The 18,160-nt window shown below is 37.4% G+C and overlaps 1 protein-coding gene across 8 annotated transcripts in view; it reads left to right on the forward strand.

The window, feature by feature from the left end:
• The window catches only part of KDM4C (lysine demethylase 4C), a 470,115-nt gene that overhangs the window by 255,732 nt on the left and 196,223 nt on the right, over window positions 1-18,160 (forward strand). For all 8 annotated transcript variants that reach the window (XM_047699136.1, XM_047699137.1, XM_047699138.1 and 5 more), the window contains exons 9-11: window positions 10,305-10,498; window positions 13,427-13,665; window positions 15,737-16,050. In XM_047699136.1, coding sequence (XP_047555092.1) covers window positions 10,305-10,498; window positions 13,427-13,665; window positions 15,737-16,050 — 747 coding nt within the window. The remainder of the gene's footprint in view (window positions 1-10,304; window positions 10,499-13,426; window positions 13,666-15,736; window positions 16,051-18,160) is intronic.

Genomic DNA, 18,160 nt, shown 5'->3' on the forward strand with positions numbered 1-18,160 from the left:
ACAGTCTTTTTTCCACTATATACTTTTTTCTGCTTTGTCGAAGATGATTTGACCATACAGTTGAGGGTCCATATCTGGGCTCTATACTCTGTTCCACTGGTCTATGTGTCTGTTTTTATGCCAGAACCATGCTGTCTTGGTGATCACAGCTTTGTAGTAAAACTTGAAATCAGGTAACATGATGCCCCCAGTTTTGTTTTTCTTTTTCAACATTTCTGTAGCAATTCAGGGTCTCTTCTGATTCCATACAAATTTTAGGATTATTTTTTCCAGCTCTTTGAAAAATACCGGTGGAATTTTGATCAGAATGGCATTAAAAGTATAGATTGCTCTTGGCAGTATAGACATTTTAACAATGTTTATTCTTCCGATCCAAGAGCATGGAATGGTCTTCCATCTTTTTGTGTCTTCTTCAATTTCTTTCATGAGTGCTCTGTAGTTCCTCTAGTACAGATCCTTTACCTCTTTGGTTAGGTTTATTCCCAGGTATCTTATGGTTCTTGGTGCTATAGTAAATGGAATTGATTCTCTAATTTCCCTTTCTGAATTTTCATTGTTAGTGTATAAGAAAGCCACTGATTTCTGTACATTGACTTTGTTTCCTGTCACGTTACTGAATTGCTGTATGAGTTCTAGTAGTTTAGGGGTGGAGTCTTTTGGGTTTTCCATATAAAGAATCATGTCATCTGTGAAGAGAGAGAGTTTGACTTCTTCATTGCCAATTTGGATACCTTTTATTTCTCTTTGTTGTCTGATTGCTGTTGCTAGGACTTGTAATACTATGTTGAACAAGAGTGGTGAGAGTGGGCATCCTTGTCGTGTTCCTGATCTCAACGGGAAGGCTGTGAGCTTTTTCTCATTGAGGATGTTATTTGCTATGGGTTTTTCATAGATAGATTTTATGAAGTTCAGGAATGTTCCCTCTGTCCCTATACTTTGAAACGTTTTAATCAGGAATGGATGCTGGATTTTGTCAAATGCTTTTTCTGCATCAATTTAGAGGACCATGTGGTTCTCTCTTCTCTTATTGATTTGTTCTAACACATTGATTGATTTGCAAATGTTGAACCATCCTTGTGACCTAGGGATGAATCCCACCTGGTTATGGTAGATAATCTTTTTAATGTGCTGTTGGATCCTGTTTGCTAGGATCCTGTTGAGAATCTTAACATCCATATTCATCAGTGATATTGGTCTGAAATTCTCCTTTTTGGTAGGGTCTTTGCCTGGTTTGGGGATCAGTGTAATGCTGGCTTTATAAAAAGAGTCTGGAAATTTTCCTTCTGCTTCAATTTTTTGAAACAGCTTCAGGAGAATAGGTGTTATTTCTTCTTTGAAAATTTGGTAGAATTCCCCAGGGGATCCGTCAGGTCCGGGGCTCTTGTTTTTTGGGAGGTTTTTGATCACTGTTTCAATCTTGTTACTAGATATTGGTCTATTCAGGTTGTCAGTTTCTTCCTGGTTCAATTTTGGGAGTTTATAGTTTTCCAGGAATGCATCCATTTCATCTAGATTGCTTAACTTATTGGTATATAACTGTTAATAATAACTTCTGATGATTGTTTCTATTTCCTTGGTGTTAATTGTGATCTCTCCCTTTTCATACATAATTTTATTAATTTGAGCTTTCTCTCTTTTCTTTTGGATTAGTGTGGCCAATGGTTTATTGATCTTATAGATTTTTTCAAAAACCAGCTTCTAGTTTCATTGATACGTTCTACTGTATCTCTAGTTTCTACCTCATTGATCTCTTCTCTAATCTTGATTATTTCCCTTCTTATGTGTGGAGTTGGTTTGATTTGTTGTTGATTCTCCAGCTCTTTAAGGTGTAGACACAGCTGGTATATTCTGGATCTTTCACTTTTTTTGAGGGAGGTTTGGATGGCTATGTATTTCCCTCTAAGGACCGCCTTTGCTGTATGCCATCGGTTTCGGTTTGAAGTGTCTTCATTCTCATTGGTTTCCATGAATTGTTTAAGTTCTTCTTTGATCTCCTGGTTGATCCAAGCATTCTTAAGCAGGGTGGTCTTTAGCTTCCAGGTGTTTGAATTCCTTCCATACTTTTCCTTATGATTGAGCTCCAGTTTCAAAGCATTGTGATCTGAGAATATGCAGGGAATCATCTCACTCTTTTGGTATCAGTTGAGCCTTGATTTGTGACCCAGCATGTGGTCTGTTCTGGAGAAGATTCCATGTGCACTTGAGAAGAATGAGTATTCTGTTGTTTTAGGGAGGAATGTTCTGTATAGATCTATGAGGTCCATCTGGTCCAATGTGCCATTCAATGCTCTTGTTTCTTTATTGATTTTCTGCTTGGATGATCTGTGTATTACTGAGAGAGGCGTGTTAAGATCTCCTACTATTAATGTATTCATATGAATATGACTTTTTATCTTGATTAATAGATTTCTTATGTAACTGGCTGCTCCCAAAAAAGGGGCATAGATATTTACAATACTTATATCATCTTGGTGGATAGTCCCTTTAATAATTATGTAGTGTCCTTCTGTATCTCTGACTATAGTTGTTAGTTTAAAATCTAATTTATCTGATATGAGAATCACTACCCCGGCCTTCTTTTGAGGCCCATTGGCATGAAAGATGCTTCTCCATCACTTCACTTTCAGTCTGGGTGTATCCTTTGGTTCTAAATGGGTCTCTTGTAGACAACATATGGATGGGTCCTGTTGTTTTATCCAATCTGCAACCCTGTGTCATTTTATGGGCGCATTTAGGCCATTCACATTGAGAGTGATTATTGATAAATACGTTTTTATTGACATCGTGTTACCTTTGAAGTCTTTCTTTCTGTAGATTGTTTCTATATTTCTATTCAATGCTATTCTTAAGATTTTTCCTCTTTTATAGTACTCCCCTTAATATTTCCTGCAGTGTCGGCTTGGTGGTTGCATAGTCTTTTAAGCCTTGCCGGTCTTGGAAACTCTTTATCTCTCCATTCATTTTGAATGTCAGTCTTGCTGGATAAAGTATTCTTGGCTGCATGTTCTTCTCATTTAGTGCCCTGAATATATCTTGCCAGCCCTTCTGGCTTGCCAGGTTTCTGTGGACAGGTCTGACATTATTCTGATGGGCTTTCCTCTATATGTAAGGAGCTTCTTTGTCCTAACTGCTTTCAAGAGAGCCTGTCTACAATTATGATTCCTCATTCTTACTATCAGGTGTCTTGAGGACTTTTGAGATTCGATAATCTTAGGGGGAGACCGTTCTGCCTCTAGTACATGAACACTGGTTCCATTTGTGAGATTGGGAAAATTTTCACGGAGAATTTGTTCCATTATATCTTCTAGACTTCTTTCTTTTTCCTCCCCTTCAGGGATTCCAATAATTCTGACATTGGAACATTTTATGGCGTCATTTATTTCCCTAATTCTGTTTTCGTGGCTTCTAAGCTGTTTGTTCCAGGCTTCCTCCTGATCCTTTCTATCTGTTTGTCCTCCAGATCAGTAATTCTATCTTCTGTCTCAGTTACCCTAGCTTTTAGAGAATTTAGATTAGATTGGAACTCATTGAGAACATTGTGAACATCATCCCTGGTGGCTTTCAGTTCCGCCTAATCATTTCCATTTTGTCATCCATGGCTTTCTCCAATTTAGCAATTGCCTGGATAATTGTTAGATTGAATTCCCTTTCTGACATATTGTGTATGTCGATAGCCATTAGCTCTCTTGCAGAAGGCCCAGCCTCTGAATTTTTCCTCTGTTGGGCATTCCTCCTCCTAGTCATTTTGGTGAGAGATGGCTGAATGGATGTAGCTGAATGTATCGACCATGGTGCAGTCAAGGTGCACCCTGGAACATTTGTGAGCAATCAAGAGTCACCCAAACGAATGAAAAAAGAAAAAGAGAAAAAAAGAGAGAGAGACAGGAAAAAAAGAAAGATAAAATAGAAGAGAGGGTCCAGCCTAAATGGGCCCCAAGGTAAGATTTATGAAGTATACAAACAAAAACAGTCAAACAAAAAAGACTGCTAAAAGTAGATAACAAGAGAAAAAATATATATATATAAAAGCAAAACAAAAAAAGAACCTCATCAAAAAGAACCCCAAGTATAAGATTTATATGCTACCAGGACAAACACAAATACACAGAAACACTGTAGGAAGAAAAAGATGGGAGATTGGTTATAAATTCTCAGTGTGGGCAAGGAAGGTTATTTTGATTCTTCCTGGATGTATCTTGATATCTTTGTTAAAGGTCTCAACTTTCCTAAGATAAAGGGGGATTAAAAATTGGTTTATCTATCTATCTATCAATTGGTCGCATTGATTGGGGAAAGGGGATTACCTTGAAGTTTAACTCTATATGAATATTAAAAAATTAAAATAAAAAAAAGAATAAACTCAACTAAAATAAAATTTAAAAATATTAAAAAATAGAAAAGCAAAAGAAAAACATGGGTATATGTATCAAAAAGTTCAGGTTAAAAGATTATTATGGAATTTGATGTACTGGACATCTCACTGTGATAGTAAATATGTTAAATATTATCTATAAAAAAATGAACCAGAATAGTGGGAACGAATTAAAAATAAGTTTGTATCTATGAAGTGTGATGGTTGTTCTCTTGTCTTCTCCCCCGCCCTGCACCCCCCCTGCCCCCCCCCCCCCCGCTTTCTTGGGGAGGGGCCTGCCGTGTGTTTTCAGGCAGTGTTTCCTGAGTTAAGTCCTCCTGCCCTCCTCAAGGGGGTGGGCTCTGAGGAAGCCGGTTTTTCAGGCTTTTTTTCTCTGGAGGTTTCTTTGTTTTCTTTCGCCTTGACAGCTTTTGATGGTTTTTAGAGGTTTAGAGGAAAGCAGACTGCACCCAGACCTCCCTCTCAGCGAGAAGCCTCAGTCTGTTTCCCTCTGGGTGCTCCAGAGCACATAAATTCCCCCTTGGCCATTGGCAGTGCACGTTCCCAGTAGCGGTCCCTGGGGATGCAGGAACTCCTGCTTGTACCCAAAACCACGACAGCAGCAGCTGTCTGGGCAGCTCCAGACCACCAGAGAGGTCCCACGCAGCAATCGCTCACTGAGATTTTCCCGCTGGCCGGGGCTGGGAGTGCCTGGTCTTTCCGGGTCCTGGAGCTCCGGGCTGGTGCCTGCACAAACCTCTCTCAGGGGAAGGTGTGGGGCGAGACTCAGACTCTGATAGCAGGGCACAGAGCGCGAGCGTGGAGAGTGCAAAAAGGCTGTGGTTCTGCAGGCTGGCGAGGCTCCCAGCCCCTCACAGGAGCTGCCACCCAGGCACTCTCAGGTGCGCTCACAGCTCAGGGACCAAGACCTGGTTTCTTCGCTGTGCTCTCTCTGGCTCAGCACCAGGGGTGTCTGTTCTCGGTCCGGGGACTTAAGCCCTTGTCCCTAACTGCCCGGATTCCTACAATTTCCCCCCATGATCCTTTGCTCTTTTTGAGTGCTTTCAACCAGACTCCAAGTTAATGCTGGTCCCCAGTCGCAGGGCACTCTTGTATTGGAGTATTACTTTCCAATGGGTGGCTTCTGGTGGCTCCCTCCCCCATTTTGTTTATCTTCCAATATCAGTCTGATGTTGCCACTCCGGTTTACCTGCCCACTTGCGTCTTCTGCCCCTGTAGAGATCCAGACGTGTATAATTCTAATCTCAGGCTGATTTCATGGGTGATCAGAGTTCTTTGATAGGTAATCAGATCTCTTTAGCTACAGGTTGAAACAGGGCCTCCTCCTAGTTCCCCACCATCTTGTCTCCCCTGGCTCAGTTCTCTTTACTGTAACTTTGCTCTTGGAGTCTTTCTTCCTTCATTTTATTCTGTCTCTGTATCCCTTTCCATCCAAGCTAGCAGCATTTTGCCAGTATAAAGATCTCAAAAACTGTGTTGGCTTTCTGTGCAATCATGGCTATCCAAGCCATCAGACAGGAAGGTCCTCCATATTTCTTTCCAGGATAACTACATCCCGAGTTCTGGCTTCTGCTGATATGGTTGAGTTCATCCCTGATTCACATGCCAAATCTCCTTAGCAGATGTTTGTCCCACCAAACCATTGGCCCAGTCTCCAGAGCACACTTAAATGGATAGGCTGAGATTTTTCTTTTTGCTTAGCATTTCCTTCATCAGTTTATTTCTTCCCTCCTATTTTATGATAAATAACAAAGAAAATAGCCTGCACCTTCCATACTTTCCTTGGAAATATCCTCAACTACATATTCAAGCTCATCACTTTCAAGTTTTACCTGCCACCCAGCAGAAGAACCCAGTTCTGCTACTTTATAACAGGGATCACCTTCCTTCCAGCGTTCAATACCATGTTCCTCATTGTCATCCAAGATCTTGGCAAAAACACCTTTTTAACAAACACTTTCACAAAGTTCACAGGTCTAGTGACATTCTGTTCATGACTATGTATGTATTGCTTATGATGACAGAAAGTTTCTTTACTCTTTTCTTATCCAGAACCACTTCCATCTTTTTAAGGTATTTGTTATAGCATTAATGCACTTGGCAATACCAAAAATTTATTAGTTTTCTAAGGCTATATTCATTTCTGAGAACGGCTGTAACAAAGCACCACAAACTGGATGGTTTAAAAACAACAGAAGTATATTGTCTCACGGTAATGGATGCTGGAAATCCAAAATCAAGGTGCCAATAAGACTTTCCTCCCTCTGAGATCCTTCCCTGCCTCTTCCTGGTAGTGGAACTTGGTCCTTGGTGGTCTTTGCCTTATAGACATATTCCTCAAATCTGTGCATCTGTCTTCATATGGCCTTCTCCCCTGTGTGTCTTTGTCTCTTCTTTTCTGATATGGATATCAATCCTTTTGGATTAAAGCCCACCTTACTCTGGTATGACCTTAAGTCATTACTTCTGCATTAACAAGTGACATTCTGATATACTTGGGGTGAGCACAGCACCATACCTTTTGACGGGGTCACAATTCAACCTGTAATACCCTCATAATAACCATAACAGCCACATCAAGTTGCTACTAGACTTGTCTTATTTTAAGGCATTCTTTTCTTAGGTCCTTCCTACTTATCATTTAATTGTTAATAAACAGAATGAAAAGCAGAATCATCTCACACATTTTTTCATACCTTCAAAGCCTTCCTTATCAGATATTTGCACATGAAAGTATTTTTATCATAATTAAGTAGCCATCCTGTGTGTCATGAAGAAAATATGTTAAAAGTAATACCTCGGGGGGCGCCTGGGTGGCTCAGTGGGTTAAAGCCTCTGCTTTCGGCTCAGGTCATGATCCCAGGGTCCTGGGATCGAGCCCCGCATTGGGCTCTCTGCTCATTGGGGAGCCTGCTTCCTCCTCTCTCTCTGCCTGCTTCTCTGCCTACTTGTGTTATCCATCTGTCAAATAAATAAATAAAATCTTTAAAAAAAAAAGTAATACCTCAGTTTGGGTGTTTTAGTATTAACTTCTTATTTTATTAATCATTTATTGTGGTTATGTGAAAATTCCAGTTCTGCAATTGAGACAACTAATTTAGTATTTTCTGTCTTAGAAAGTTGCTGATTTTTAAGGCATTTTCATCTTTAAAGTAGATTCAGTATCAATAATATATGAATTTGACTTCCTGCAAGATAGGAACAAATATTCGTGATTCTATATAATAAGTCTTAGGGTAGTGAAATATGGAAGAATTCAATGCATTCGGACTCCTGACAATTCTCTTTAAATTTGGGCTTAGCATTTTTAAACCCATATGTGTATGTTCTTAAAAGGAGCAGCAAGAATAGCCATTCTTATTAGTATTTTGACTTAATATCACAAATAGTTTGCTCAAAAAGTATTATCTATTGCTTATTATTGTTCTTTGTATTAGTATGTAGACTGAAAGTTTCTTAATTTCCAAATGGGATTGTTATTGTCATTCTTTCGTACTAACGAATTTATGTAGTGCATTCTCTTAAAATAACCTCATTTAACTTCCTGAAGGGTTTAGATGAGTGTTACTATTTGTCAATACTAACAAGACTAGATTTCTTTAAAAAAAAAAAAAGTAGATTTCTCTGTGCTGCTGAATTTTACTATTTTTGACTCTGATGTTGTTCCTTGCATTATTTTGGATATTTTTGACTCTTTCTTCCTGAGTATTTTAATTTGGAGATAGGACTTAATCCTTTGTAGTGAATCAAGCAGTCAATTGAGTGGTAGATCTTGCTGCATGTTCACAAAATCTGACTTCTGTGAGGGGGGAATGGGAAAGTAAGATAGGTATGACAAATTCTCCCTTGCCAAAGAAACTAATTGTGTCTATATTGTTCACTCCCTTATTTTTCTTCATGAAGCAAATATTGGTAAAACTTTAGGAAATAGGAAAGTTTCTGCTGATAAATCCAGTTTCTGTTTCTTCCTTTAGGGGGAAAATTGCATCTTAAACCAAAATATCCTAAAATTTCTCACATTTCCCTTTTCTGTATTTATAGGCCAAGATAATTATAGCAAGATGTTGTAGAACTCTTTCTATACTTAACTAATAATAGAAAGCAGAGCTGTAGATAAACAGTACTGCATTCAGAGGAATAGTTGGTGTAATATACAGTGTTTAAGATAATTTTTTTTTTTTTGTAATAACAGAACAGTGATCAGGAAGGCATTTTGGTAGGAGCAGAAGTACTGAGTTAAGGAAGCATCTGCACATTTGGCTTCTGGTGATTATGCTCCTTGGGTTGAAAAGGAGTGATAATGGGAGAGAAACTCGGAAATCTCACTGGTAGAGTCAAATCTTGGATCCCTTGAATGCTGGACTCAGGGGTCTAGATTTTACTCTAATAGCAGAGCAGCATAGATTATAGCTTATTGAACTTAGAAAGGAAAGGTTATAAGATATTTGAGGCTTAAAGTGACAGCTGTAAAGATGAATTGGTGCTAGGAGTGACTGCAGGTAGAGAAATGAGTTTGCTTTGTTATGCTAGAGTTCTAGCATAACATAAAAGTGAAAGCATAACTTTCACTTCTGAAAGTGAAGATGGAAGGATCCTGGTATAAGGACTTCATGCAGGAGACATTTTAAAGGAAGGACTTCTTATCGGTGACGACAGGATTTTTAGGAGTAGACTAGAAGGGAGGGATTGGGAAATGTTGACTATGAATGTAGAAGAATGGAAGAATAATGATATCATAACAATGTTTGTTTGCAGTTGAAGAAATTATTTTAGGCATGTTGAGTATAAGGTGTTTTCTGAACTTTTAAAGCATTACACCTGTCAAGATTTGAACTCTAGGGATAGATAATGCAGTTTGGAGATTATTGAGCTTTGAAATTAATTTGGATGGAGATGATAATCTTATCACCAAAATATTGAGAGACTTATTGTTTCAAGGCTGTTGTTAAGTCAACCAGTCTGTTGTTAAGTGTGTTAGGGATTGTTTGCATGATAACTGCCCTGTTACATGGAATGTTGGCCTAGACACAATTTAACCTGTTGAAGTCTTTATAGGAAACTTGTTTTATAAGGTGGAACTGCTGACTATGTATTCATGATAATCAAAGTCTTAGTAGATTTGAAATAATCTTTTCTTTGAACTTTTCCCCTTAACACTATTTCTTCTTCTTAGTTATATATTTAAAGTGATGATGGTGGGGGTCTTATGGATAGGACATAGAAGAGAAGCCAGTCATTTGCTCTAATTGTTGATTAATCTGTGAGAGTATATTTATTAATAAACATACATGTGATTAAAATATAGCTTGAAGAAAATTTCTCTCAATCTATTGGTTGAATTTTTCTAAACAAATATACATTGGCTATTTTTATTCATTGCAATCCAGGTTTTCAGTTTTATGGGCCTTTCAGCATTCAGTCCATATTCATGATGAAAAGATAATTCTTCTGCTGCAGGCAATCTTATAAAAGTGTGCTTTCCGGACGCCTGGGTGGCTCAGTTGGTTAAGCGACTGCCTTCAGCTCAGGTCATGATCCTTGAGTCCTGGGATCGAGTCCCGTTTCGGGCTCCCAGCTCCATGGGGAGTTTGCTTCTCCCTCTAACCTCCTCACTCTTGCTCTCTCTTGATGTCTCTTTCTCAAATAAACAATAAAATATATTTTTAAAAAAGTGTGCTTTCCTTTTAGTTGTTTTTGCAGTAAGTTCTCGATGAACCATATACTGCATTTTATCATTTGTAAATGTGAAGGTATAGGTTGTCATCTCTATTCAGAAAAAAATTGAATTTATCACTCACTGCATATTTGAAAATGTAAAACATTATCCTCAAGTTTGTAGTGAGTATTCAAGTAAGGTACATTCAAAGTATAACTTAGTTTGACCTTATGTAGCCAGTACAATGTTTAAAGCACACCAACCCTGTTGTTTCAGTGCACCTGCAGGAAAGACATGGTGAAAATCTCAATGGATATCTTTGTGAGGAAATTTCAGCCAGACAGATATCAGCTTTGGAAGCAAGGAAAGGATATATACACCATTGATCACACAAAGCCTACTCCAGAATCCACACCTGAAGTAAAAGCATGGCTGCAGAGGAGGAGGAAAGTAAGAAAAGCATCTAGGAGGTAATGATTTCTTCCCCCCATCCCACTTGTACCTACTCAATAAAAATGGGTCATTGAATTTGATGTTCTCAGAAACTATTCATTTGCTTTCTTCTGTTTATCATCATAAATTTACTTAATATCTTACTGAAAAAAACTGAGGCAAAGTATTTATAATTCTTATAATTATATAAATTATAATTTATAATTCTTAAGTATAATAAGTAAAATATAGTAAAAACTGAGGCAAAGTATTTATAATTCTTATAATTATATAATTTATAATTTATAATTCTTAAGAAGTATAATAAGTAAAATATAGGAAGGGGTATATAATGTGCTTGAGAATATTCCTGACATGCTATACATGCCAAAAAGAACAGTCCTGGGGCCTCCTAGACCCCTTACTAATGTACATTAAGGTTGAATTAGTGCTCTGTATTCATCTCCATATTTTTATCAACTTAATAACTTGATGTTGAACCTTTTCATTTAGCTACTGATTTTCTGACTTTAGTTGTTTTCTTCATTTCTTCATTCTTCACTCGAGATACTTTACTCATCAGGATACCTATATTTTGCTACAATGTATACACTTGGTTTTATTCTTTTACAAGGTGTAAAGCAGAGCATGTGGTATTTGTTTAACATGGTTGTCCATGTGAACTTTATTCTATATTCCATTTTTGTGGCCAGAGCCATTTCAGAAGTTTTTTAGGTCATCTGTGGGCATCTTCCTATTTTAAAACCCATTGATGGAGCATGTTGTTATGTTGCTGTCAGGTCCTTAGGCAAAGTTTTTAGGCTCTTATATTTTCCAGGTTTATATTATACGTTTATTCTCCAATATTACTCATTGTTTTTCTTTCATATTATAAAACTAATATTTGGCAATGGAGAATATTTGTAAAATAAGGAAAAGAATAGTGGAGGAATCGCAAATCACGTGTAACATCACCATCCAGTGTTAAAATTTGGTGGATACCCTTTACATATGTGCTTATTATATTACATAATATACTTTTCCAAAAATGGGCATTCTCTGTTAACTCTTTGATGACCAGTTTTGTGAGTGTTCTTCATGTAATTAAATGATTTCGTACAACATAATACTCAATGCCTGTATATATTTAATCCCCTGTGTTTGGGTCAATAGCATATTTCTACTTTTTGTTTTTGGGGTTTTTTTGGGCCATTAACTAAATAACAGTGTGATTTTAAATCTTTGGCCATACTTCTGATGTTTATTTTCTTACTCTGATATTTATATTCTGCTATTTTAAAATGGTAGTGAGTGGAGAGGAAACTTAAGAACATGGAGTCACACTTCGGCATTTTATAAGAGAAATAAATACCTGAGGCGTGGAATTAGTAGCAGAACTAAAACTCAGGTGTTCTTATTTTACCCTATAGTTTACAGCAGTGATTTTCAAACTGTTAGTTTTCAAATAAATTCAGTAGGCTAGTTACAACATTTTAAAATTAGGATGCAAAATAGAATAAAAAGTATTGCAGTTCTGTTCTGTGGTAAGGGCGAGTATTAATTCCTGATATGTGAACATGTGTGTATGAGTGTGTTGTGTCACTATCTAAAATGTGTAACTTATAACGGATTGGTTGTATTAAAAAAAGTTAGGGAAATACTGATTTAGAGAGTCAATGCCAAAAAGGTGAGGAGGCAGTAGACAATCTGAGTCCAGAAGAAATACCAATAGAACATCTTGAGAATTGTTCTTTAATGGACAGAAAATACAATACTTTAATTAGGTGCATGATCTGGTCTCCTAGTTACTAAAAACAGTGACCCTTTAGTGTTGACAGAGAACATAGATCTATGACATTGAACAGATTTGAAATGCCTTTTAGTAGGTTAAAATAATCAATGGACTTTGCTCACTCAGTTAGATGGCCTCATGTTGCCCATTATGCCCAGGCTTGTGACTTGATCATGGCATTTGCTGCTCTCTCTTAAGTAATACCCTATCTAGGAAATGTAATGAAGTGAATGATTCATTGAAATCTCAAAGAGAAATCAGCCATCTTGTTTTACATGTGCTATGCTATTTACAATGTAAAGATTTCCCACCTGGCCAATGCAATAATGGTGATGATGATAGTAGTACTGCCAATAGCAGCCAAAGCCAATTTACATAGGTTATCCTTGGCTACCACCTTCACCTCAGAAACCTGCCTTCCCTGACTTCCAGTAGTGAACAGTGGTGTGTGTGTGTGTGTGTGTGTGTGTGTGTGTGTGCGTGCGCGCGCGTGTGTGTGTGTTTGGACATGGAAATACACGTTGCTTAGATTTGAGTTGTAATTCTTAAAGGAAAGTGTTGGAAATGTTGTGTGTTATACAAAAGTCATCAAGTGACCTCCTCAAAAATACTGAGAAAAAAATTAAAATAGTGTCTACTCTGAAAACAAGAAGTAGATATGTTAAATACAATTAGTTAGCCTGTCTCCTCTTCTCATTCCTTTAGCTAATAATGATTTGGCATTTAATTTTGATGATTTTCATGCATACTCAGAATTAAATGAAACTTAGAATGTAAGTAAAATACACAGACTTTAACAACAGCTTGTAGAAATCTCCTCTTTTCCTTTTCCTTTCTTTATTACCTAAAAAACATTTATGACTTTATTATCCCCCATGTCATAATTTTTCACTTTTTTATTTTCAGACTTCTTTTAATATTGTTATAAAATTTTAGCAATATTCCCCAATAATATTTAATAACCAGTTACTTACAGTTGTTTTAATTTTAATTTTTAGTAAATTGTTATTAAAACTGCTGAGATTTCAATTTCAGATTTAATTTATTAATTGCGAAGATTATTTTTCCATAATAATTAGAAAGCTATCAGTTTGTTCACTACTTTCGGTAAGTGAAAATAACATTTGTAATTGCAAATGTCCTGCTCTGACCACAGCTTCTCTTGTTTTAATAGTTTCCAGTGCACTGGTTCTCACTCTAAGAGGCTTAAGAATGAGGGAAATGAAGAAGTGTCACCTGCAGTTGATGGGGCAGAGGGCCTTAACCCTGACCCAGACCCAGAAGGTCTCAAGGTCAATGGAAAACCAGAAAAAGCAATGAAGATGGGGAACACAGAACTACCTTCAGAAGAAGAGGCTTCTCCTAGCAGAAAGCATCTAGATCAGAATTCATCAGATAATGTCAAACTCCCAGGTGAGAAACTGACTATGTTTCACATGTAAGCTGATGTCTTAACTCTGTGTTCTATGACACGTATCTTACCTTTGCACATAGCTTTACCAGCAAGGCGTCTAAAGCTATGAAGTAACAGTAAGGAGGCCAAGTGAATGTTGTAGAAGTCGGGAGCATCAGTTATGTGTGATGGAATTAGGAGACAGCCAGCAGTGCCTATTTGGTTTAATAAAAAAAAATATTCTAAAATGAAAACTTTTGGGGGAGGGGTACAACTCAATTTATAATATACAGTACATTTTTGGAAAGCTTCTATTAAATTCACATGGAACAGTAAAAACCAATTATAGATAATGCTTTGCAGATTCTTAGCTTTCAACTTAATTTTAAGAGGAAAATAAAGATTAAGGTTTTAGAAAAGAATAATAACAATCATTCAGTTTTGTGAAATGGTATGTGTATAGTTCCCTTGCTGTTTCTCTGTACTAAAGTCATGACCTGTAAGTTTCAACTAGTTTGCTTTCTTCCTTTTTATAGTATATGTCTCTGAAATTGCTGTAATGTTTTACCTCTTTAATATTTGTCAGAGTTTTTGTCCTTTTACTAATTGAGCTTATTGGTGATTTCTCATACTGCTCATCCAGTTTGTCTTTCAACTGTGGGACTCCCCCAAATCTGGCCATTTACCCCTGGTTCCTCCTTGTTCAAGGTGCTTTTATCTCTTGACTGAACTGTTGGCAGAAATTGCTTCTTTTCTGTTTTTCCAGGGTCTACCCTACTCACCCATGCTAGTCACTTCTCCATATGGCAGAGTGATCCTTTTAAAAGATGTAGGTGAAGTCTTGTCCCTACCTCCTTCTTAATCTTATTCCACTTAGAGTAAAAGAAAAAGTCCTTTTCATAGTCCTAATTTGATTCTCTCCTATGTCTTCACTTTCATTACTTTTTGCTCTTGAGATATCTGTGTTTAAATAGAGTTTAAATAATAGACTTTCTTTTAGGGACTTCATACTTTATTGGAGAGCTAGGCAAACATACAGTTACAATCCAGTGTGGTAAGTACCATAATAGAGATGTCCCGGGGTATTACTGATATACCAAGGAAAAAACTCCAAACAGTCCAGAGGCTGTCCTGGGCAAGGTTTCATGGACTAGGTGATATCTGAATTAATTTGTGATGAATGGATAGAAAATTGCAAGAGTGGAGAAGGTAGAGAAAGGAATAGCAAGCAATGCAAAGAACACAGTTAAACTGTACATAGCAGGGAGCCCTCTGTGGCCTTCATCTCAGGACCCCACGATCACCACCTGAGCTGAAGGCAGACGCTTAACTGACTCAGGCACCCCTGGATTTTTTTCAATAGTTCCTTACCATAGTTTTTAATTACACTGGATTTACTTAACTACTTAATAGATTACTGGGTGGTTTAGGCCAATGGCACCCAGTTTTATTAGTTCTATTGATACATGGTTCCTTGTATTTTGACTTCAAGGGTTTGAGACCTTGCAGACCACTTAGGTACAAAACTTGGGTGTGTTTAGCATCAAAGCCAATATATGATAGGTGAAATGATGCCTATGAGTGTTTGTAAGGGAATTAGAAGAGTGAATAGAGATGGCAGTGGAAGAGATGAGCTCATGATAACCTTTCCCTTTATTTTCAGTCAGCATGCAATACAGGTTTAGTGTATGACATACTTTTTATTTGGATCTAACACAGCCTTACATGTATTTCTTCCATACATCCTCTGAGCTGGAATGTTTAATTAGTAGCAGCTCTTAGCATCACTTACTGGAATATAATTCCTATTTTTAGAAAGATTTCAAATTGCTATTGCTTTGGGTAATTATTATTGCATTGACTTTTGACATTGGTCAAAGTGTAACCTCTTTTTAAGCTCTAATTTTGTCGGTAAGTATATTCTTTTCCAAACTAATAAATATGAAGGCTTCCTGATGCTATGGTGACTGTTCCCATTCATGTCTGTGAGAGTTTAGAGTAGAAGTTGAAAAACAGAAATTTAGTTGAGAATTATTATTGAGTAGTAATGCAGTGTAAGATTTACTAACAGTCTTTTGTTTCACTCCCCAGGAAACAGTTGCTTAAGCACATCTATAACAGAGGAAATAAAAACTAAGGATGACCAAGCCTATGGTGTAATTTTATCTTCAAATCCCAGTGAAGTTGATGATTCTATATCTAGTGGCAATCTGACATCCAAGGAATCAGACTCACCCAAGCTTCCATGGCCAAAGTCACCTGAGTCGTGTTCTTCAGTGGCAGAGAGTAACAGTGTGTTGACAGAGGGAGAAGAGAGTGATGTGGAGAGCCACAGGAATGGCCTCGAACCTGGGGAAGCGCCAGCCGTCTCCAGTGGAGAGAGAAATGGCCTCGAAGTCCCTGGTGTATGTAGCAATGTCTGTTTTTACTATATTTATTGTGTAGTGAGAGTACTTTCTGGAGAAAACATGCTGTGCATTGAAATCTTGCTTTAGGGTAGAAATAACATTTCCCATTAACAGGTCTTAATCATATTTCCCTCGATAACTGGAGGTAAGCCTTTTGTGAACTCTGGTTCACATGGTGATAATTCAGAGAGCATGAAATTTTTGGCTACATGCTATAGTTTAATTTTCTTTTTCTTTAACTTTTTCTAAAATTGAACTTTGAGATAATTATGGGTTCATATGCAGTTGTAAGAAATAATACAGAAAGATTTTGTGTCCCCATTTTCCCCCAATAGTACCTTCTTGGAAAACTATAGTAGGATTTCATAATGATACCGACATCTATTACAGAATGGTTCTGTTACCTGTAATATTAACCATACTGGAAAAGGTTCACCTGTAGAACTCTGACCTCCTCCTGCCATCAGTTAAACCTCTGGGTCCCAGGCTTCCCACAACCTCTATTTTAACTCACCTGGTCATGGCTTTCCCTTGTCTCCTCTTGGGCTCTGATTCTAGGACCCTTTCTGGTCCCACCCAGTGCCAGAAACAGGCCTTTTGCCTTTCAGAAAACTCAAGACTTCTCTTGATTGCCAGGTACCCCATTCTAACTCTTTGCATTTATAGAGAAACTATAAATATGTCTCATATGTTCTTATGCATTTATAGTATATGCTTTCAGTATAAACTGTTGTTTAATCCTAAGATTATGAATGGACCAGACAAGCTCCAGTTGTGTGTAGTGGTTGTCAGAATTCATTACCCTGTATTGACCTATACAACTTGATGAGGTACCTCAAGGGCACAAATAAGGAGAGTATCAATTGTTGGAGGTGATAAATTGAGCTAGCCACCGAACAGACCCACTTCTTACTGCTCTTGCTCATTTCGTCTCACTACAGGCATTTTCACATCTTTGAGTAACAAGGAAGATTAGATAAGGAAATCAGCTTAGAATAGTCAGTTCTTAGTAGTTTTAAAACATAAAATAAAATATAATTTGCTAATTTGACTCCGTAACTTTTACCATCTTATGCATGATTGTGTATCCTAGTGAACTATTAAATATTTATCAAAAACATAAGAGAAATAGAAAAATATGGTCTAATTTATTTGAAATGGTTGCTAAGGGAAATTTGAAAATAGTATTCACATAATAATAAGCAAAATTTATAACTTAACTTCACATGGGGATTAAACACAACTGAGCAGATACTGTGATTCTTTGTGGAATGGTGAATGAGTCAAATGCCTGTTTTATTAAGTTTACTCATATTCTTTAGAGTGGAACTGAAAATAACTTTTCTATATCCTTGTTTTCAATGGAGGTGATTCTACCCTCCCTGCCTTTAACCTTATCCTTATCATTTTACTGAACAAAGACTGCCTGCATTGGAAAGCAAACACCGCTGTTGAGGCCTGAGTGACTTGATTTGCTCCTTCTCAGAATCAACTGTGTGATATTCTTTTTTCACAGCATGGTGTCAGGCAGCCATTCTAAGCAGTACAGTACCCATTGTTCTTATATGGTTTTGACCAGTGTTTCTTAGTACTAAGCGTAATGCTGTGTATATGCTTGCAGCAGTCAGCTTTAGTCAGTCTTTCCAGGAAATATGTTACTTTTGAACAGTGTCTGTCTATCTGTCTATAACTGGGTTCCATACTTTTCCTGGAATACACTGAGTATGTTCATACCTTACATGCTGTTCCAGCTGCTCTAAATGGTCCTCTAGTCCACAGAGTTCCCTCAGGGCACTCAAGATTCCACTAAAATGTCTCCTTGTCAGAAAGGCCTTCTCTGATGACCCCATGTAAAAGAGCTCCTTCCCATCGCTTTCTGTTCCTTTGTTCTGCCCTTTTTTTCTTTATTGCATATTTCCTTTTTTCCTCCCAAACAACCTGATTTATTTATTTATTTGAGAAAGAGAGAGTTGCACATGCATGAGTGGGAGGGGCAGAGGGAGAGGGAAAGAGAATTCAAGCAGACTCCATGCTGAGCACAGAGCCCAATGCAGGGCTCAGTCTCACAACCCTGAGATCATGACTTGAGCTGAAACCCAGAGTTGGA

This window comes from Lutra lutra, chromosome 13 (genome assembly GCF_902655055.1).
Source record: "Lutra lutra chromosome 13, mLutLut1.2, whole genome shotgun sequence".
Taxonomy (NCBI): domain Eukaryota; kingdom Metazoa; phylum Chordata; class Mammalia; order Carnivora; family Mustelidae; genus Lutra; species Lutra lutra.